The 22,448-nt window shown below is 36.7% G+C and overlaps 1 protein-coding gene and 2 non-coding genes across 3 annotated transcripts; 1 reads left to right on the plus strand and 2 right to left on the minus strand.

Annotated features, from left to right (window-relative positions):
* Window positions 1-321: 321 nt before the first annotated feature.
* LOC146896910 (small nucleolar RNA R71) lies at window positions 322-428 on the minus strand. The gene has a single exon (XR_015024390.1). It is a non-coding gene; the product is annotated as a small nucleolar RNA R71 (small nucleolar RNA).
* An 11,739-nt stretch (window positions 429-12,167) lies between these two features.
* On the minus strand, window positions 12,168-21,878 carry LOC146896911 (putative leucine-rich repeat receptor-like protein kinase At2g28990). Its single transcript, XM_085739255.1, has 13 exons — window positions 21,561-21,878; window positions 18,882-19,423; window positions 18,584-18,593; window positions 17,973-18,527; window positions 17,672-17,813; window positions 17,370-17,441; window positions 17,206-17,277; window positions 13,991-14,130; window positions 13,661-13,875; window positions 13,403-13,529; window positions 13,065-13,127; window positions 12,803-12,992; window positions 12,168-12,568 (listed from the first exon to the last, which is right to left on the minus strand). Exons 1-13 carry the CDS (start codon window positions 21,742-21,744, stop codon window positions 12,295-12,297), a joined length of 2,586 nt encoding a protein of 861 aa, XP_085595381.1. The 5' UTR covers window positions 21,745-21,878; the 3' UTR covers window positions 12,168-12,294.
* TRNAK-UUU (transfer RNA lysine (anticodon UUU)) lies at window positions 16,724-16,794 on the plus strand. The gene has a single exon. It is a non-coding gene; the product is annotated as a tRNA-Lys (tRNA).
* Window positions 21,879-22,448: the final 570 nt, after the last annotated feature.

Below are 22,448 nucleotides of genomic sequence, written 5' to 3' on the forward strand. Positions count from 1 at the left end.
CTGACCCACACTTTTCAACCAGCTAACCCCGTAGCGTTCGACATCAAGACAACTGTCCTCAATGGTTTGAGGGACAAGCAATTCGATGGGACTGAAGCTATGAGTCCTCATGAACACTTGAGCCGTTTTGCTGAAACCTGTGAGTTTTGTGTGCAACCAGCCACCGTGACTGAAGCACAAAAGAAGCTAAGGCTATTTCCTTTCACCTTGACGGGAAGAGCAAAAGATTGGTTGCTAACAATTCCAAACGGGACTGTCCAAACATGGGAAGAGTTAGAGCTGAAGTTCTTGGAGAAATACTTCCCTATGTCTAAGTATTGGGACAAGAAGATGGAGATCTCTAACTTCAAGCAAGGAGAAGGTGAATCATTGTATGATGCTTGGGAGCGATTCAATTTGCTTCTCAAGAGATGCCCTAATCATGAGTTCACCGAGAAGCAATACCTCCAAATCTTCACTGAGGGGGTAACACCAAACACTCGAATGTTCTTAGATGCTTCCGCGGGAGGTAGTCTCAAGAGCAAAACTGATCATGAAGTCCAAGCTTTGATAGAAAACATGGCTGGAAATGAGTATCGTGCTGAAGCTAAGAAGAAGGAAAGAGGAGTGTTTGGTGTGAGTGAACAAACTGCTATCCTTGCTAACCAAGCAGCTATGAACAAACAAATTGAAGCTCTAACTAAGGAGTTTCAAGGCTTCACTTTGGCTCATAAGCAACAACAAGTGGCTGCAATCAAATGTGACTTATGTGGTGAAGAACATCCAAACGGTGAATGTGTTCCGGAAGGATCAAGTGAAGAAGCTAACTTCATGGGAGGATATCAAAGGCAGAACCAATACTACAATTCAGGCATTAATAAGCATCCAAATCTAAGCTACTCAAACAACAATGCTTTGAACTCTCAGATGCTAACTCCTCCTCAACAACAACAAAGGAAGCCATCCGCTCTTGAGGAAACTATGATGAACTTCATGAAGATGACTCAAGGCAACTTTGAAGAGATGAAGAAGAGTCAAGAAGCTGAAAGAAAGAACAATGAAGCTTCTAGGAAGATGCTTGAAACTCAACTGGGGCAATTAGCTAAGCAGTTGGCTGAACAAAACAAAGGCGGATTCTCAGGTAACACTAAAGATAACCCTAAGAATGAGTCTTGCAATGCTATTGAACTGAGGAGCAAAAAGGTTTTGACACCTTTAGTTCCAAAAGCTCCAAAGAAGGTTGATGAAGTAGTAGAGGTGGAGGAAAATGATCATGGAGTAGTTGAAAAAAATGATGAGGATGTAGTTGAAAATGAAAAGAAGAAAAAAATAGAGGGAGATAAAAGTGAGAAATTGATAGATGAAGACTCAATCTTGAGGAAGTCAAAGAGTCAAATCTTGAAAGATGGAGACAAGCCACAAATTATTCCATCATATGTGAAGCTTCCTTACCCTCATCTAGAGAAGAAGAAAAAGAAGGAGGAAGGACAATTCAAGAAGTTCATGCAACTTGTCTCACAACTTCAAGTAAATATCCCTTTCAGTGAGGCTCTTGATCAAATGCCTTTGTATGCCAAGTTCATGAAAGATTTGCTAACAGGAAGAAGAAAGCCTAAAGATGATGAAAATATTTCTCTTTCCGAGAATTGTAGCGCCATTCTTCAAAAGAAGCTACCACCTAAGCTGAAAGATCCTGGTGCTTTTACTATCCCTTGTTCCATTGGACCGGTAGACATTGGAAGAGCTTTATGTGATCTAGGAGCAAGTATCAACTTGATGCCTCTTTCAATGATGAAGAAGCTCAAGTGTGGGGAGCCAAAACCAACGAGAATGACCATTACTTTAGCTGATCGGTCAATCTCTTACCCTTTCGGTATACTTGAAGATGTGCTAGTCAAAGTTAATGATCTTGTGTTTCCAGCAGACTTTGTGATCTTAGACATGGCTGAAGATGAAGATATGCCACTCATTTTAGGAAGACCTTTCCTTGCAACTGGTCGTGCTTTGATTGATGTTGAGATGGGAGAGCTAATGTTGAGGTTCCATAATGAGCAAGTGGTGTTCAATATCTTCGAAGCAATGAAACACCGAGAGGAAAATCCCAAGTGTTACCGGATTGATGTTGTTGAAGAAATAGTAGAAGACAACTCTCGTGAACCTCAACCACCACAACCTCTTGAAAGAGCAATTGTAAATTCTATAGAGAGTTGTGAGCATGATGAAGATCTTGAAGTAAGAGATTGTGTGAAGCAACTAGCAGCAAGCAAGCAAGAGTTGGGACCGGTAAAAATAGAAGAATTAATGGGTAAGCACTCTATGGATGCTCCTATTTTGAGTGGAGAAGGAGAGAAAAACCCAGAATTAAAAGAACTCCCTTCTCACTTGAAATATGTTTTTCTCACTAAGGATGCCTCTAAACCAGTAATCATCAGCAATACCTTGACACCTTTGGAAGAAGAAAAATTAATGAGGGTGTTAAGAGACAATCAAGGAGCTTTGGGGTGGAACATTTCTGATTTGAAGGGTATTAGTCCAGCTTATTGCATGCATAAAATACACATGGAGGCTGAATACAAACCGGTGGTTCAACCTCAAAGGAGACTTAACCCAACAATGAAGGAAGTGGTAAAGAAAGAGGTGCTAAAGTTACTAGATGCAGGTATGATCTACCCTATCTCTGATAGCTCATGGGTAAGTCCGGTCCACGTGGTACCAAAGAAAGGTGGAATGACGGTGGTGGCTAATGAAAAAAATGAATTAATACCCACCCGCACTGTTACTGGTTGGAGGATGTGTATAGACTACCGGAGGTTGAACACCGCAACAAGGAAGGATCATTTCCCTTTACCATTCATGGACCAAATGATTGAGAGGTTGGCTGGCCAAGCCTTTTATTGCTTTTTGGATGGGTATTCGGGGTACAATCAGATTGCGGTAGCTCCAGAAGATCAAGAGAAGACAGCCTTCACTTGTCCATTTGGTATATTTGCTTATAGGAGGATGCCCTTTGGGCTGTGTAATGCGCCGGCGACCTTTCAAAGGTGTATGCTCTCCATCTTCTCTGACATGATAGAAAAGAATATTGAGGTATTTATGGACGACTTTTCTGTGTTTGGTAAGTCTTTTGATCAATGCTTATTTCACCTAGATGCTGTCCTTAAACGATGCACCGAAACTAACCTTGTTTTAAACTGGGAAAAATGTCACTTTATGGTGACCGAAGGTATAGTTTTGGGGCATAAAATAAGTGCTAAGGGCATAGAGGTGGACCAAGCTAAAATAGAGGTTATAGAGAAGCTCCCTCCACCTGTTAATGTTAAGGGAATAAGAAGTTTCTTGGGGCATGCTGGTTTCTATCGGCGTTTTATAAAAGATTTTTCAAAAATTTCCAAGCCCCTCTGTAACCTCTTGGTCAAAGAAACTGAATTTAATTTTGATGATGAATGTTTGAATGCTTTTTCTTTGATTAAAAACAAGTTGGTAACTGCACCAATAATCATTGCACCCGATTGGGATGTACCATTTGAACTTATGTGTGATGCAAGTGATTATGCTGTTGGTGCAGTTCTAGGCCAACGCAAGAACAAGTTTTTCCATGCAATTTACTATGCAAGCAAAGTTTTAAATGAGAATCAAATTAACTATTCCACAACAGAAAAAGAGTTGCTTGCGGTAATTTTTGCATTGGAAAAGTTTCGTTCTTATCTAATAGGCTCCAAAGTCATTGTTTTTACAGATCATGCAGCTCTTAAATATCTCTTGACAAAAGGGGATTCAAAGCCTCGGCTGTTGAGGTGGATCCTTTTGCTACAAGAATTCGATCTTGAGATTCGTGACAAGAAAGGAGTAGAGAACGTAGTAGCTGATCATCTATCAAGGCTGGAAAATGATGAGGTGACAAACAAAGAGAAGGCCATCAAGGCCGAATTTCCTGATGAACAACTGTTTGCTATTGGAGAAAGGCCTTGGTTTGCTGACATTGCGAACTTTAAGGCCGGTAACATAGTTCCTGATGATATGACCTATCCTCAGAGAAAAAAATTCTTCAAGGATGCAAACCACTACTTGTGGGATGACCCGTATCTGTTTAAGATAGGAACTGACGGTTTGATAAGACGTTGTGTTGCAGGTAAGGAAGCTCATAGTATCATGTGGCACTGCCATAGCTCAGCTTATGGGGGCCACCATAGTGGAGAAAGAACCGCGGCAAAAATTTTGCAAAGTGGATTCTGGTGGCCCACCCTTTTCAAAGATTGCCACGACTTTGTTGCACATTGTGACAAATGCCAAAGGACAGGTAACATCTCTAAGAGGAATGAGATGCCCCTATCAGGAATCATCGAAGTTGAACCATTTGATTGTTGGGGCATCGACTTTATGGGACCTTTCCCTTCCTCTTACTCTTTTCTTCATATTCTTGTCTGTGTTGATTATGTCACTAAATGGGTTGAAGCGATACCTTGTGTTGCTAATGATGCTAAGACAGTTGTTAACTTCCTGCATAAAAACATTTTCACTAGGTTTGGAACACCTAGAGTCTTGATCAGTGATGGGGGGAAGCACTTTTGCAATAATTTTCTTGAAAATTTGCTCAAAAAGTATAACATAAAGCACAAAGTTGCAACTCCCTACCACCCACAAACAAGTGGTCAAGCAGAGGTTTCAAACCGTCAGCTGAAACAGATCTTAGAGAAAACAGTTGCGTCAAATAGGAAGGACTGGTCTAAAAAATTAGATGACGCACTATGGGCATATAGGACTGCCTTTAAGACTCACCTCGGGCTCTCACCCTATCAGCTAGTCTATGGAAAGGCATGTCATCTACCAGTTGAGCTAGAACATAAGGCGTACTGGGCCATTAAGACCTTAAACTTTGATCAAGAAGCCGCTGGTAAGAAAAGACTCTTGAAACTTAATGAACTGGAGGAGATGAGGCTTAGAGCATATGAAAATGCGCTCATTTATAAAGCCAGGACTAAAAGGTATCATGACAAAAACTTAGTGTCTAGGGATATTAACTGTGGGCAATTAGTTTTGTTGTATAATTCCAGGTTGAAACTGTTTCCTGGAAAGCTCAAGTCAAAGTGGTCTGGACCGTTCTTGGTGAAAAGTGTGTCACCTCATGGAGCTGTCGAGTTGATGACACCTGAAGGTGACCGAAGTTTCAAGGTAAATGGGCAAAGAGTTAAGCCATATCTGGGAGGCGACCTACCGAAGGCAAGGGTAGGACTTATTTTGAATGATCCTTAGGGGTCGTCATGAGTCAAGCTAGTGACGGTAAAGAAGCGCTTGGTGGGAGGCAACCCACATTTAGATTTCAGGTAGTATTTCTTATTTCCTTTTTATTGCTTTCAAATATTCAAAAATACAAAAAGATTTTTTGCTGAAACGAACAGAGGAAGAAAATTTGTTGTTTTCCAATAATGTGCAAATCGTGACACGTTTTGGGCCAAACGTGACACGATTTGCCCCCTCTGAAGCTCCTCTCAGAAATTTTTCTAAGTAAAAAAAGGGTGCCATTCGACATTTCCAGAAAACGTGTCACGATGCTGAAATCGTGACACGAATTTTGGCACCTAAAAATTTTTCTAAGTCTCAAATTGGTGCAATTCGACAATTGGAAATCGTGACACGTTGGCCAAAACGTGACACGATTTCTGGGCAAGAAAATTTTCAAAAATGAAAAATCGTGACACGTTTAGCCCAAACGTGACACGATTGTAGCAGTTTCAAAAATTTAACCGTTACAAAACAAAATCGTGACACGTTTTTGGCAAAACGTGGCACGATTGTCCCAGCCTATAAATATATCCAACACGATTTTCATTCCATTCACTTCCAAAAGTAGCCAAACTCTGCCAAAATTTTCCCAGAACCCTAACCTACGATTTTCTAACCCTTTTCTACCAAAAATCTTCATCTTTTCATCTTCTAATCACCAAACCATTACCATACACCTTCATCATCACCAACAAACAACCAAACCCATTATCTCCATCTTAACCCTAACCCTAATATCCAGTTTTGTTTCTTCTCTAAATCCTAACCCTAACCATGGTTGAGACCCGCAACAAAGGCAAGTCCCAAGCCACATCCCAACCAGCCAAAAAGGCCAAAATAGCCCCCAAACGAAAACAACCTGTCAAACCTAGCCCTAACACCGCACCCCCACCGTCCATCAACCACCGGTTTTATAATACTGCTGCCCGTGACCGTTTCAAGGACATCCGAGGCTATAGGGTGATCCCGGAGAGAGGTTTTGATTTCACCAAACTCATCTCCAACCCTGAGTTCCATCAAGTGATCACTGAGAGAGGGTGGGAGTCCCTTGTTAGTATGATTTTCGAGCAGGCCAACAAAACCATTGGGATAGAATTCTATTCTAATGCTAGGTATATGGGGAGGAAGTATGTGTCCTATGTGAGGGGGAAGGAGATAGACTATAGCCCGGAAAGGATTAATCAGTTGCTGGAGATTGTGCCACCGGAGATTTGTGATGTGAAGAGGAGGATGGAGGAGTGCAAGAATTGGGATGATGAAAGGTGGGAGGAGTTGCTAATGCAGATTTGTGTTGAAGGTGCTAAGTGGCATGGAGGGTCACATATGCTGTTGAGGGCTGACTTCAAGCCCCATGCAAAGGCGTGGGCATCTTTTGTGGTGCAAACTATTGAGGGCACCTCTTGTACTTCAGAGATTCCGCTGCCCCGCTTGTTGACGGTGTCTGCTATTCTTGATGGTACACCCATCAATGTTGGTGAGTTAATTGCCGACAATATCTATATGTTTGCTTCAGGTACCAAGAAGGCACTCCCTCATTTGAGCCTTATCAATTGGCTTTGTGAGGAGGAGGAGTGCGATTTGTTTGCTAATGATTTGAGTGCAGCAATGATGAAGCCCATCACCGACACTTACATGGATGGCTTTGTCAAGGATTATCATGACCGCATGCAGACTATCATGGGTGCCGAGGCAGCAGCAGCAGGACAGCCACAGCCGCCACCACCACAACAGCCGCCGCCACCACCTCAGAGTCAGACTTTTGCTGGAGAGGGGAGCAGCCAGCAGGGTGCCTATGCACCTATTCATCCTATGATGCTGGACTACATGTTCGGCCATGCCAACTGGATGAATGAGGTGTCAGATCAGGAGTATTGGAACCGTCCGAGGTTTGGTCAGGAGTTCACTGAGGCGGTCTGCCTCAACAGGAGGAAGATGACTGGGTCTTTCGAGCGCTTTGATGGGTCCGAGGAGGCTATGGACCACTACTTTGATGTCACCAGAGGTCGAGCTCAGGATAGAGAGCAGGAGATCCGAGCTGACTTTGCTGCTGGTGGAGCTCAGTCTAGGCAGCACTTTGGGGAGGATACCTATGCAGAGGAGGACCCCAACACTTGGATTCCGGAGGACCGGATGCAGGATTGAGTGGGCTACTGATGGCCCACCTATTTTTATTTTTCTGTTTTTTGTTTCAGCACTTTGGTTATGTAACTTTAATTTTATGTTCAAACAATTTTTATTGCTTTTAATTAAGTTTAACTCGGTTTTATTCCCCCCGTTTATGTAATTATTCCTGCACTTGTTTATTATTGATGAATTTGTTTGTTTAGTTGACTTTTTACAGTTTGATAACAAATAGTTGTTCAAGTGGTATTCCAAAAGTTCAAAAGGAGGAGTGACTTGGTTTTCAAAGGCGAAGTGTACGGCGTTGCTAGGTAGTCACATACTCCCAGAAATCTCAGCCATAAGGTTCATTGCCATATTTTGTTTTTCAATTTACTTATATTTAGCTTAGTTTTCCATGCAACTACATTTCTAGAACTTGCATTGTTTCTCTATTATTGATTGGTCTTTGTTAATTACACACTGAGGCAAAAGTGCTTGGTCCTGTGAGCCTTTTGAAGCCTACCCTGAATATAATTGTTAAACTTTATCCTTTTCTTAGCCCCTTTGAGCCGGTAGGATTAGAACTTTTTGTTCGGTGACAAACTACATTACAAACTTAGAGACTTTTAGGACTTGTCCCTTATTGTTTTTCTGAGTTAGGCATTGTAGAATGTTGCTTAAAATTAAGTTTGGGGTTGCTATTGGAATTTGCAACCAATTAAGTTTGGGGTGGGGGTACTAGAGAATAAGAGAACAAAAAGAAAAAGAATTGTCATGCAAAAGGCAAAAATACATTCAAAAAAATTGATGTATGAAAAAAAAAAAAAAGATGAAATGAATGATGAAAAAGGGACCAAACTTTGAAACATGTGAGTAACTTCAAACTCGATCGTCCCTAAAAGTTATAAATATTCTCTAGTACCTTTGCATTGATTGTTATTCCACAAGGTGAATGATCGTAGGATTGAATTTGTTCTTTAACTTCCGTAGGAATGCCTAACTCTAATTTTGTGTAGCCTACTTATCCAAATATGTCCCACCTTTCACCTAAGCCCCGTTATAACCCTAAAGACCTCAAAAGTGTGTAATGATATTGACTTTGATTGATGTTTAGAAACTTTTCAAGCGTATGGTAATATGTAGATCTGCATGTCGACTGGTAGAACCCTATTTCAAATATTTGCGTGGAGTTGTGAAGTGGTGGATGCATACAAGTCAAACTAGCTCATCATTAGCTAGTAAGGTGTTGAACTTTTGGGTACTACTGCTTGAATAGGTAATTGTTATTTCACTGTCGATTGTCAGCTTTGCAAGTAAATTCCTTGAGGACAAGGAATGGTTTAAGTTTGGGGTTGTGATGACACCTTGTCATTACGTAATTTTATATGTATTTTTATCACAAAAAGGAGTTCACAGAAGACTTATGCAGCAAAAAGAGCAGAAAAACTGAAGGAAACGCAAAGAAATAAAACGTGTCACGATTTGGTACAAACGTGACACGATTTGGGAAGCACAAGAAGCCTTGTTTCGACATTAGGAAAACGTGTCACGATTGGTAAAACGTGACACGATTTGGTGAAACCCTAATTCAGTTTCTTGCTCCAGAAGGTAAAAACGTGTCACGATTCACTTAAAACGTGACACGATTTGGGCGATATTCTGTGCCTATTTATGCTGAAGTCTATTCCAAAAACAGGGTTACGAATTCTAGAGAGCCAAGTGCGATTTTACAACTACAAGGAGGACCAGGAGGACGATTTCTTCATCTTCCAACCACTTTGTGTATGTTTTATTACCTCTAATGATTATGTTATTTGTAAACATTATTATGAGTAGCTAAATCCATTAGAGGTTAGGTCTGAGATGATTCGTTGTAACCCTAATTGAGATATTATGTTGTGAAACTCTATTTATTGTGAATGATATTCTAGTCTTTATTCAATTCAATTGTTCTTAATGCTTTTTATATCCTGATCAAATATAAATATGATTTTGTGAGAATGAATGACTACTGACCATAGCTTTCTACTTAGACCTATTGAATTGTTCTAATAAACATGGTTAGTCTAGGAATGGATAATCGTTTATTAGTGATGTTAGGTTAACGTGCTTTAAACCTTCAAAGATTATTAGACCACCTAAGGGATTAGGGGCTGTAGTTTAAGGAGAGGGTCCTAACTCAAGGGATTGATTAGGACTATTTTGTTAACTATCGTGGGATTAGAAGATCATTCATACGAATAGGTGCAACATAACAATTAGGGGAACATAGATGATTCGAAAGACCTAAACTCATCTCTCTCTTATTCTTGAAAACCAATTTATTTTTAGCAATTATTTTTTATGCAATCAAACCAATCTACTGCCTAGTGGCAAATCAAAATAACCTTTATACATCCTAAAATACAACGTAGTTGAATTATTGAGATTAAAAACAGTCCTCGTGGGATCGATATTTTTACTACTTCGATAGTATTTGGTGCACTTGCCAAACGTCTATCAAATCCCTTGAGTTAGGACCCTCTTCTCAAACTACAGCCCCTAATTCCTTAGGTGGTCTAATAATCTTTGAAGGTTTAAAGCATGTTAACCTAATATCACTAATAAACGATTATCCATTCCTAGACTAACCATGTTTATTAGAACAATTCAATTAGGTCTAAGTAGAAAGCTATGGTCAGTAGTCAATCATTCTCACTAAATCATGTTTATATTTGATCAGGATATACAAAGCATTAAGAACAATTGAATTGAATAAAGAATAAATAATCATTCACAATAAATAGAGTTTCACAACATCATGTATCAATTAGGGTTACAAAGAATTATCTCAGACCTAACCTCTAATGGATTTAGCTACTCATAATAGTGATTACAAATAACATAATCATTAGAGGGATTAAAACATACACAAAGTGGTGGAAGGATGAAGAAATCGTCCTCCTTGGCCGTCTTGCAGTCACAAAATCGCACTTTGCTCTCTTCAATTCGTCACCCTTGTTTTTGGAATAAACTTCAGCTTAAATAGGCACAGAAACTGAATTAGGGTTTCACCAAATCGTGTCACGTTATACCAATCGTGACACGTTTTCATAATGTTGAATCAATGCTTCTGATGCTTCCCAAATCGTGTCACGTTTGTACCAAATTGTGACACGTTTCCTTTCTTTGTATTTTCTTCAGTTTTTCTGCTCTTTTTGCTGCATAAGTCTCCTTGTGAACTCCATTTTGTGATAAAAATACATTTAAAATTACGTAATGACAAGATGTCATCAAGAATTCAATCCGTAAACTACCACATTGTCCTGAAACTAACTATAATCAACATTAACAAACATATTTCTAACTAATTTCATCATTAACAATCCAAAAAAACAAAACAAAAAATCATTGAGACATTTTACCAAACACATAGAGTGAAATTTTCAAACAACTAAGAAATCTAACAATTTCTAAACCCTAAACTACCACATTTCACTCTAAACAACATCTAAAATACTATTCCTAACTTAATTTATCACTAACAATCCTAAAAACTAACATGCAAGCCATATTTGTAAAAACTTAAAAATGTTAAATTTCTTAAAAAAAACTAAAATTTCAACAAAAAAAAATGTAATGAAGTAGGATAATCATCACTTACTTGATATTGTGGGAGAAATTGGCTTTGTATGGCGCAAGAATGGTGCAAATCGCACTTGGAGGGGAAAATTTTGTGTTTGGAGAAGTTGGATAAATGAGGGAACTGTGTCTCTGTTTTGCTGTTAAATGACTTAACTCACGCTGCGTGAGTTAACTCACGCCATGCTACTTAAGTCACGCAACAATTACAATGTGCGTTAGTTAAGTCACGCAGCGTGACTTAACTAATGCAAGGGCATTAATGTCCATTCAGCTGGGTGCGAGCGAAAAGTGCAGGGGGAGAGCAGAATTCTAAAATTCATATCATGCATCGTTCAAAATATTGAAATTAAACAGGATTCAGATAAACCACAATAATGAGAGAAATCTTAATTAAACGAAACATGTTCAATGTTGCGGTATTAAAATACCACAATACATCAAAGTCACATGGAAACATCAAAATATATAAAACAAAACTAACTACTGAGTCACTCGGTTTGCATATCCTTAATAGCACCTCCTTATAATCCTCACTTGATAGTGGATGGTCAGCTTTGTTTCTGCGATAATCTGCTGCAAACTATAATATAAATGGGTGTACCAAGCTATGTTTCTAACCTTCGTGCATATCAGCAAAGTATCTAGAGTTTCATTTTCATTCTCCTACTCCGTCATAACCTCCCTATTTACCATCCTAGGAAAATCTCCCTCTACAAGAGGTAATAACATGAGATGAGAGCCATGTAGAGTCAGAAAACGTAACCATGATCAGCTTGCCAGATTGTCTTTGGGAACAACATGTAATAATTAATCTTCTAATGTTTGGGGAAGAATATCAAATTATATATTTTATTCTTTTTGTTGGTAAAAGAAATTGAAGTTACTATATTACACCGAAAAGAACCTGAAAAATTACACCAAAAAAAAAAATTGCCAAAGAGAAACCAAATAAAAAACCACACTTATAGGAATTATAAATAAAAACCTTCCAAAATATATAAATACAAATACAAACCCTCCTAACTATATTGCTTGGGCATGATCCATACATTGCGCTCTTTGTGGAAAACTCGTGGCATGTGAGTATGGGATTGTGACATGATTTTGGTTCCTTTTTTGGGAGGTTGTCACGGGAAATATAGTGGCATGTGTGCATGAAATCGTGGCATGATTGATTAATGGATAAATTGTAGTACTATACTGGCGTACTAACTACAAATCGTGGCACAATGGGTGTCAATGATGACAGGATTTCTCGGGATTATAGGCACTATATAAGGATTCATTCTTCACATTTTTTAGTGAGCTTCAAGAGAGAGAAATTTGGGGATTTGGGGAAGTGCATGACATGGCAATTTCTACAGTTTTCCGTGCTGAATTGATGCTAAATTTACCATGCAATCTTGAATCAACAACATTTTGAATATCTCCTCCTTCAACTATGGGAATAACCCATTGAAGTATGTGTATGATTTCGTCAGATGCTTTTACTAGTGCTTTTCGACCAGTGATCAACTCAAATAAAATAATTCCAAAGTTGTAGACATCATTCTTTTTATTTGTGTTTCCTGTTCTCTGATATCTATTAAGAAAACAAACAAATATATTAAATTATGATATTGATGTAATATATTGGCCTCTTTTCAGTCTAATGTTCAATTATACAAGTTATAGATCAAAATAAATGTTGATATTTTTTTTATTCATGTGGTCTTGAAGTGAATAGTTATATGCATACTAAATGCTACAAAAATATTGAAATCTAGTCACGTTTGTTGATTTTTTTTTTTTTTTAACATAAACATTTGACACTTACTGTGGATCAATGTAACCAAATGTACCAGCAGGTCGGGTGGATATATGAGAATCAATATCGTTAACAAAAGCTCTACTTAGGCCAAAGTCACCTATCTTGGCATCCATATTCTCATCTAGTAATATGTTGGATGGTTTCAAATCTCTATGCATAATAGGTGGTTTACATCCATTATGCAGATAATCCAATCCTGAAAATCCACACTAAGTGCAATGTAAGGGTACACATAGCAAGAAAGATGTTGTCATTAACAATACATTACCATATGCTGCATCAACTGCAATGTTAAGTCTCTCATTCCAATTTAAGATATTTGTATTTTTCTCTGCATATAAAAGGCATATTATTAGTCTTGAAAATATGGTCAAATGAAAAAACAAAAGGATAATATTGTTCCAAGTGGAGTCGGTTTTATGAACTTGACACTGCTAACGTGCAATCATGCAAGTGGAATACTTGGTTTCATGCAACTTCAATATTTTTTTTTCCAAGACATGATTTTTGGGTCTAAAAATATGATTTAGGGACAAAAAATTAGGGACCAATTTCATGAACAGAGAATAGCAAGGGAACCAAAACTAAAGACAAAATATAAATTACCAAATATGTGTTGTTGGAGATTTCCATTGATCATGTATTCATAAATCAATGCTTTGATTTCACCTTCATCACAATATCCAATGAGAGGGACCAAATTTCTATGATGAACAATCATTAGAAGTTGTACCTGAGTTAATATTATCTCTATCAAAGTTTTCGATGGAAAATATTGTAGCATTCTTAACGTAAATACTATTACTTGAATAAAATCATGATTGAATACATTGTGTTATGTTTAACTTGAATCCAATGACTAACCTCAGCTTGAAATTCCTTATAACTTTGCTTTGATGATGGTGAAAGCATTTTTACAGCAACTTGAGTGTGATCTTGTAAAATACCAAGGTAAACTTTTCCAAATCCTCCTTCTCCAATAGTAGTTTTGAAGTTATTAGTAATATTGAGAATCTCAGTGTAACTGAATGATCGATGTTTTGATTTCAATAAACTCATCTTACAATGGGATTGCACAACTACAGTCAATAAAGAAAACTGAATCAAACATTTAATGGATGTGAAAAAAAAAAATCAAACATGAATGTATAGAGTTAGAAGAAAATCATTTTGTGTTCTATATATCATAAATACCTTTAAGTCTTTTGAATATCCAAAATCCAAGAGAAATAAAGAGGATGACAATTAATGCTGAAAGGGATGCCATAAGTGGTACGAAAAAATTCTTCTTTTTGCATGAATCCCTCAAGCAAAGATCAGGATTATCTGCCACACTGAAAAAAGTCAAAGGTTATACTCCCTCCGGTCCTATATATAAGAAAATATTCTTTTTTTAGATACATTTAATAATTAATGTATCTAACCTTCATTGTAAACGAGATACATCAATTATTCAATGTACTTAAAAAAAAGAATTTTTTCTTATATATAGGACCGGAGGGAGTAATATTTAAGCTTAGTTTGACAATATCAATTTTCAAATTTAGAGCGAATATCATTTATAAGGCTATATGAAAAAATAGGCATGTTTGGTAACAATTTTTCTCACGAGTTTATAGCGTTTGCTTCTAGCTTATAACATTTTTGGATAAGCTACTTCAAGTAGTGTTTAAGTTTATAGCTTGTTATTTTTTCTCTCAATTTTGCCATTGTTATCTTAACTGAAAAAAATAAATATTAATAAAAAAAAATTCTTTTATCTCGTTTCGTATTTATAGTATAGTTCAACCGTTAATTTTACCAAAGTAACATTATAAATTCAATCATCTAACTTTTCCACTATCGATTCACAACTAGATTATATGTTATCCACGAGCTGTCGGCTATTAGCTAACCTATCCGTTATCCATTATTTTTTTTGCCAAATAAATCCTTATTATCCATAACAAGTTGTAAATAATGATAGACCTGTCAACTATAGTTTATTTCTTGATCTAATAGCTCTATAGTGTGTTTCACCATGAAGTGACTCCAGACAATCAAAATCAATGTACTCTTTAATTATATGATTGTGTTTTTAATTTTCATTGTGACTAGGGCACAACTTGTAACACCGTAATTTTCACCCTAAACATTTCAAGGTTTTAAGCGTGTAGGATTACCCTAGAAAGCCTTAGAATTTTGTGATCAGTGGGTTACTAGATGTTAAAGTTCTTTAATTCTTCAAAGATTCTATATTTTGGCAGTGTCATGTGCACGAATTGTGCTCTAGACATTATTGTGTCCTTATCCGCGAGAGAGAATTGTACTCTCACATAGGCGCAGCTTTCATGGTTTGGATTTCACGCACGCACAACTTGTCAGTCTCAAATTCCCTTGTTACGTGACTTTGCATACGTGAAGCAACTTAAATCCTGTTATTTGAAATATTAGGACATATTCAACCCCATCATTCATACTTTTGATTTCACATTAAATTCTTTCACTAAAATCTAAATAACATTCTCTAATTTTCACACCTTTGAAACATATTCAACCTTACCTTCGTGTTAAGATTTGGGTTTAAGTTTTGGTAATCATGCATTGCTTCCCTTTCTTTGTACTCATCTAATCAAGTTGACTCTTGTAAGCAGGACAAAAGGGGATGCCTTAAACCCTATTTTGACTGTTATTGAGCCCTAGTGAGCGTCAATTAAACGAATTAAATGTGTAATTTATCAAGTTAGCCTAAAATAAAAACATTTTTAAGGTGGCATATGATTTACCGTCTTTATATGTTACTTTAATCTATTTAGTAACTTCAATCACTACAAGAAAAATGCCATATACCAACGATGCCAATCTATTTAGAAACAATTTACCTACGGAACTATAAATTGCGTAGGTATAGACATCTCAGAAGAAAAAAAAAATCAGACAGTAATAATGCAGAGAGCGCCCAATGAATTCTATACCGCTAATTTCGAAGAATTGATCAAATGGGTTGTATAGATCAGGAGGTGAGAGGATGGCAAGTCAAGATAAAGGTCATTTTCCGTAAGTAAACCTACGCAAAAACCAATGCATAAGGTCATTTTCCGTAGGTATACATACGCAAAGAACCTATACCTACATTATAAGATGTATGTGGGTCCAATGAGTTTTTTTTTAAACAAGCCCAATTGCACAAATAGTTAATATTTAGCCCAAACCAATTTTTATAATGTTTTTTTATTAAAATTTATTTAAATAATTTGATATTATTAACAATTAAATATTTATATCAAGTGGTGATGGTCCATGGGTGTTGAACGATGGTCAATGGCGTTTACCATGTTGCCGCTCTAGTGACCCACATGGTTGAAGGCAGCAATCTGGAGACCATCGCGGCGTTCTGGTGGTGGGTGGAGGAGCTCTGACGTTTATTAGACTTTTAGATAAGGTAGATGGATCTCACCCATCCATAGCATTAAATGAATAATTACAAACTAATCCATTAACACATTTTTTATTTTGTCGATGGATTGGATGAATTAATCTATGGATGATAAACTTGTGGATCAAATTTTCCACACATATATACTTGCGATGTTCTTTTTATTTATGTTTTACCTCATAATTTTCAACTAACCATCCTTCAATTTTTGTGTGTGTGTTTGCGGAAACACAATTGTTGTAAGTTGTGGATCAGTGATGCAAGCTTTAATAGTTGATACCGAGTGGAAAGTGTCTGTTAATTATGATTTTTGAAAAGGAAGTCAATCGTGTCTAAGTTTCGTAAATGAATTACGATGTTCATGAATGATAATCATTTACTACCTTTTTTATATTTAAAAGTTGACACATGTTTGATTTTGGGAGCTCAACAGTGTTACGGGAGACCTCAATACTCAACGGACGTTTATATAGAGCTACTTATAAATTACTTAAGAAAGAGGTTCTCATGTAGCCGACTTAGCTCAGTGGTAGAGCGCGTGGCTTTTAGCCACGTGGTCGTGGGTTCGATCCCACAGTCGGCGTTTTTAGGGGATGAGTCAACTTCTTACCAACTTAACCAACCTACCAACTTAACCAACCTTATTTTAGGGGATGAGTCAACTTCTTACCAACTTAACCAACCTTATTTTGGTCGTGGGTTCGATCCCCACAGTCGGCGTTTTTAGGGGATGAGTCAACTTCTTACCAACTTAACCAACCTTATTTAACATAAATCATCATCATAAATCTTGGATAATATTTTTTTGCGAGACTCTTGGATAATATTTTTTTGCAAGACTTTAAACTAAGAATTTTTATGCAAGTGTTTTATCCAAATGTAAATGTGACATATCTATAAGTCTCACTTTTGAAAATGAATGTTAAGGTGTCACACAACTGTCATTTATTTTGGTACATAATAGCAAAGTTGGAAACATTATAATCTAGTATACCTTAATATCAAAGCTGCCTTTTCCTTGAGATCCTTAGGAATTGGACCTGAGAGCTTATTCCCTGACAGATTACTATTAAGAAAATGAATTATATATAGCTTGAGTTCTTAACAACAAGTAGAAGTTTTTAAAGTTAAAAATTATTGAAGAGTATCTAAACTTACAGAACTTTTAACTTTGGCAATTGTGCCAGAAATTCTGGTAGAGGTCCTTTCAACTCGTTGTTTGATAAATCACTGGAACAGTACGTATATATTGTTAAAATATTGACCAAAATATATACATTGATGAGATTGATATCATTAGTACTCACAGGTATTCTAATTCTGTAAGATATGAGAATGAAATATCTATCTCCCCAATCAGTTGACTGGAGTTTAGGTTCCTGTTTCATCATTTACTATTGCATGAATACTTGCTCCATACCAATAAATAAATTAATAAGCATAGTAAGAAAAATACTCACAAAGATGTGATCCTTGGAATGGTGTCACTGTTAGTGGTGCAAACTAGACCTTCCCATAAATATTGAGGTGGATGACAGGGGCCCCCTTGCCAATTCAATCTAGAGATCTTGTAGGTGCTTTTAATATCCAGAATTGCATCAACTAAATGTAATTAAGTTATTATTAAGTTTGTTGACAATTTATATTGTGTTATAAATTATCTTTTAGGAGAAAATTACATATTACAGATTAAAAATGTAACATAATTACGAATTAAAGCAACAATCAAAATGAAACTGAGAAATAATACATATCATTTACAGTCTTGAGCATCAGTTGGTGAGTAAAATTGCGTTATCAACTTATAGATCTCGATGGCATTGAGGATAGGCGGGGCATTCGAATGTGAGGTTGCACTAATGTTAATCAAAAGATTTGAAGAATAAGCTTGAATCATGTTTTCAACACTAACGGGTATCAAATAATCAAGAACCAATGGGTTGGAGAGGGCAGGTTTAAAGTTAACGGTGATATTGATTATTCTTTTCTGTCCATATGGAAGTTTCTCAATTTCAGCAAAGTGCAAGTAGACATAATAATACTCATCAGTCTCGGCAGGATCAGGAGGATAAAACAGAGAATAACGTAAGGGATAAGAAAAAATTAAGGGATATGAAACATTAAGTGATTGTACTGCATTCCTCATTACTTCGGATGGTAATTTACACGGGTCATTATTTGTATTGGGATGAACATCTTTTGATTCTTCCAATTCCAACGGATGCGTCACAGTTTGATTAACAAATAGTAGACTCCATGGGATGTTGATAGGCCATATCCAATCATATACATCGTCTTTGTATCGATTGGACTGATCTGAACAAAGGAAGAAAAAAAAAATCAAAACCAATGAACTTATTCAAATATGAAACATTGAATACACTCCCTAAAGATTAAAATTTAGAGACTCTCCTTTCTTTAGAGACTCTTATATTGATTAAAATTTATACGGTCCAGTCAATTTTACGTGAAAGTAGACATAATTTACTGACACTCGAATGTAAAATAGTGGAATTCGTTTAAATTTCAACCTAGTATTAGCTAGAGAATATTGTATCAGAGAGTATTGTACTTGTTAGTAGCTAGCTATCTATCAATAAAATATAAATATAAATTGTACCCCAAAAAAAAGATATCGGGTGACGAAGGCGGTTGAAAGGAGCCAATTACATGAAGCCTATCATGAAATAGTAGCAACGGAGGTTTTATATCACTGCTTAACATGAGCTGATGAGTCTGGTAAATGGAGTTGTTCAAAGGTCTTAATTCCAATGTCGAAATGCAAGGAATTGTTGAACCATTGGTTACAATGCACACATTTATAATATCAGTTGAAGGAGTGTAAATGATCTCCGTCATATAAGGAGGACCGAAAAGATGAATTTTTTCCCAAAGATTGACTCCAATATGTAGTTCAAAATATGGGGGTTGATTTTTGCCATCATAGTTTCCATATAAAAAGAAATCCCTTATTAGATACCTATTATTTTTTCCTTGTTTTGGTTTCAACGTGTAGCAATTCCTTTCTCCTTCTGGAAAGCATCTCATTGTGTTAAATTTTCTGCTAAAATTGTTGAAAAAGGGTAATTCTGCAGTGGGTGAAATCACATAATTCTCTCCTGTTTCCACAAATCCTTCGTCTTTCTTATACATAATTCCAGTATCATCGTCCAGGTAATCCTCTTTTGATCCACAATCAATGCTTATAAAACCTATATGAATGAATACACTTATGAAGTAAAGGCATTATGAATTCACATAAATAAATCAGATTTAAAATTCAAAAGTATCACACGAAGTTAAATAAAAAAACATAGTTTTATAGCTAGCTAGATAATGTTTGTAGGGGTAACTTTAGATATGCAACTTTTTGCATGGTTTTGTTTCTTGTCTCCCCATGGTTTTGTTTTTTTCTTCTTTTTTAATAGAATTGTCTTTGCTTCAAAAACATATCAGGGCTTACAAAGTTATAATTTAAAAATATAACTAGACGGCTTCCTTTCAAAAAAAAAAAAAAAAAAAAACAGAACCGGACAGTGAATTTGTGAAGCCAGCCATGATTGAACATGATGACAAAATATTAGAACCGGACATGCAAAATATTAGAACCAATTGAGTCAACCTCAATTCAACTTGATTCAACCCAAATTAGGAGACAACTGAAGAGTATTGTTGGTTTCAACAAATACAACTTAGTGCAAATTTGTAATTGTTGGTTTCAACATTCCAACGGAACTTAGTTCAACCTCTAATCGATGCAGCCTAGCTAGTACTAAATTGCAGGGAAGCTTGTGTGTTTCCATTTTTTGGGAGGTAATTGTGTTGGGGTGGTATTGGAAGTTTATTTTATTGGTTGGGTTAATGTGGCTGTTTTTTGGAGGTAATTGTTTTTGTTTGATTGCTTCTGTGCAGATCATCTCAAGTTAACTGCGATGTGGCTGATGTTGGGAACATAAGGTGGTGGTTGCTGGTGTTGTTTTGAGTTAACGGTGATGTGAGTCGTTGTTGGCGTTGGTAACATAAGATGGTGGTTGTTGGTGTTGAGGTGGGAGTTGAAATGTTAATGGTGTGTCTTTTTGTGTGGTGGTGAGTTTTTGGTTGTGGTGATGATGATGATGAGTAACTTGTGGGTTGTTTTGTTTTTTGGAGATATTTTGTTTTTGGAGCTTGTGGGCTGTCCGTAGTGACCTCCGATCTGGGTCCATCTCTACTGCTGCTAGATCTTGGAAATTTTGGTTGTTTTCAATTGGCTCATGGTTTGATTTTGGGTTGTTTTCTGATGAGCCTTTTTTAATCTGATCCTATTTACGTTATTGCTCCACCTATTGACTATTCCAGAGATTTGTGGATTGGATTCTTGCGGGTCGGTTACTTTTGCTTCGAGATCGGGAGTTAGTGTTTAGTTTTATCTTTTTAGGCTGATTATGATGTCTTCTCTGATGGTTCGAAAGTTGAAGGGGCCTCATTGATTTGTTTATGGAGTTTGACCGATCACTTTTGCTTTGAGATCGGGAATTGATTTATAGCCTAAAGTTATTTTGAGCTTGTAATGGTGTCTTATCTGGTGAACCGGGGGTCGATTGGTGGTGGAATCCGAATGAGTGTTTGATTATGTATTTTTCGAGTGTTTATTTGGGCTCAGTTGAGGAAAATAAAGGTGAGGTGTTGTTATAGTGGTTTCGATCCATTTTGATGGTTGTTGGGGGGGGTTTTTGTTGCGAGTAGAAGACAATAGGTGTTTTGAACTTTTTATGTAGTTATTCGCGATCGAGCTGAAAATTTGGCTCAACTTTAGTTTCTGCAGTTGTATTGGGGTTTGGCGTTGAATTTTGTAGTTGACTTGTTTTTTATGTTTAGTTTTTTAGTTTGTTTGTTTTGGTGGTAGCCATTGGTTCGTGTTGTCTTTATTAGCGTTTTAATGTACAAGGTGTATGTGGTTTTTTGGTTGTTCCGCCTATATATGACCCATTTTGCTATATGTACTTTCTGTCTTGCCGGTCTATGTTCGTCTTGCGTCGAGGCTTGGTTATTAATAAAATTTTGCCGTTAAAAAAATATAAACATTTGTTATTAAAAAAACAAAATAACGTAAAACGAAGATATGGGTAGGTCAACTAATTTGAATTAAGAGATGAAGAGTTTGAGATCCTAAATTAAAAATTGAAACGAACGAAGAAATATTAATCTAACAACTAATTAATCACACTTTCCTTAAAAAAAAAAAAAACTAATTACTTACACTTGTCATTAAAAAAAATATGGTAAAACCAAAATGAAACCAACAATCAAATTAACCAACTTTTGCAATTTCCCTTAAAAGCATACCCTGTTATGGTTAATTATACGTACCAGGATTTTGATCTTTTGCAAATTCTCTTGAAACATTGTGAAGTTCTTCTGAGTTGACACGACTAAATAAAACAAGTGAAACCAAGACAAGCAATATGCGTGCATTTAGGATTAAGGTGGAAATACGCGGCAATTCTCTTCCCATGTATTCTATCATCATGAATAAATTAATGCATGTAATCATATGTCAGTGAAGAAGAAAGATATTGGAAAGCTTAAACAAATATATAGGGTAACAATTTCACCAAAAATCTTGATATATATTCAATGACTAAAAAAAGAAGATAAGCAGTGGGACCACCAGTCGTGTCCTCTCGACCAGGGGCGGACCTGGACTAGGCCCACTGTGGCAAGTGCCACACTAGTCCAGGCCCAATTATATTTTTTTTTTTTAGAATATCTATCAGAGCATCTCTAGTCTAGGGAACTTATCACGTACGTCCAATCGTCCCTTTAAAATAAGACTCGAAGTTATAGTTTTGTATTATCTTAGAAATTGCGATCGAGCATAATATAACTTTAAACACTACAAGAAATGTTGCATTTTACCAGGGGCAGAAGCCCTGACAAAATGCAGAAAGCCTTGGCAAATGGACGTTTGCCAGGAGTTTTGCCAGGAGCAGAATACCCAGCAAATCTGCTCATCGCAAATGACCCTGCCAGGGCTTTAGCTCCTGGCAAATGCGCTCCTGGCACAGGCCCTGGCTCAACCCCTGGCAAATTGTGTCTGCATGATTGTAGGCTTTTCTGACGCATTCTGGTCAATGCAGGCTTTTGCAGATGATCACATCAGTCATTTTCAAACCATGCCAGGAAAATTGCCAGGTGTTAACCCCTGGCAAAATGCGTATGATTTTTTTTTTAAAAAAACATTTTTTTAATTGTTTA

The sequence above is a fragment of the Medicago sativa genome, chromosome 8, assembly GCF_051527215.1.
Source record: "Medicago sativa cultivar Bolivia chromosome 8, Bolivia_mono, whole genome shotgun sequence".
NCBI lineage: Eukaryota > Viridiplantae > Streptophyta > Magnoliopsida > Fabales > Fabaceae > Medicago > Medicago sativa.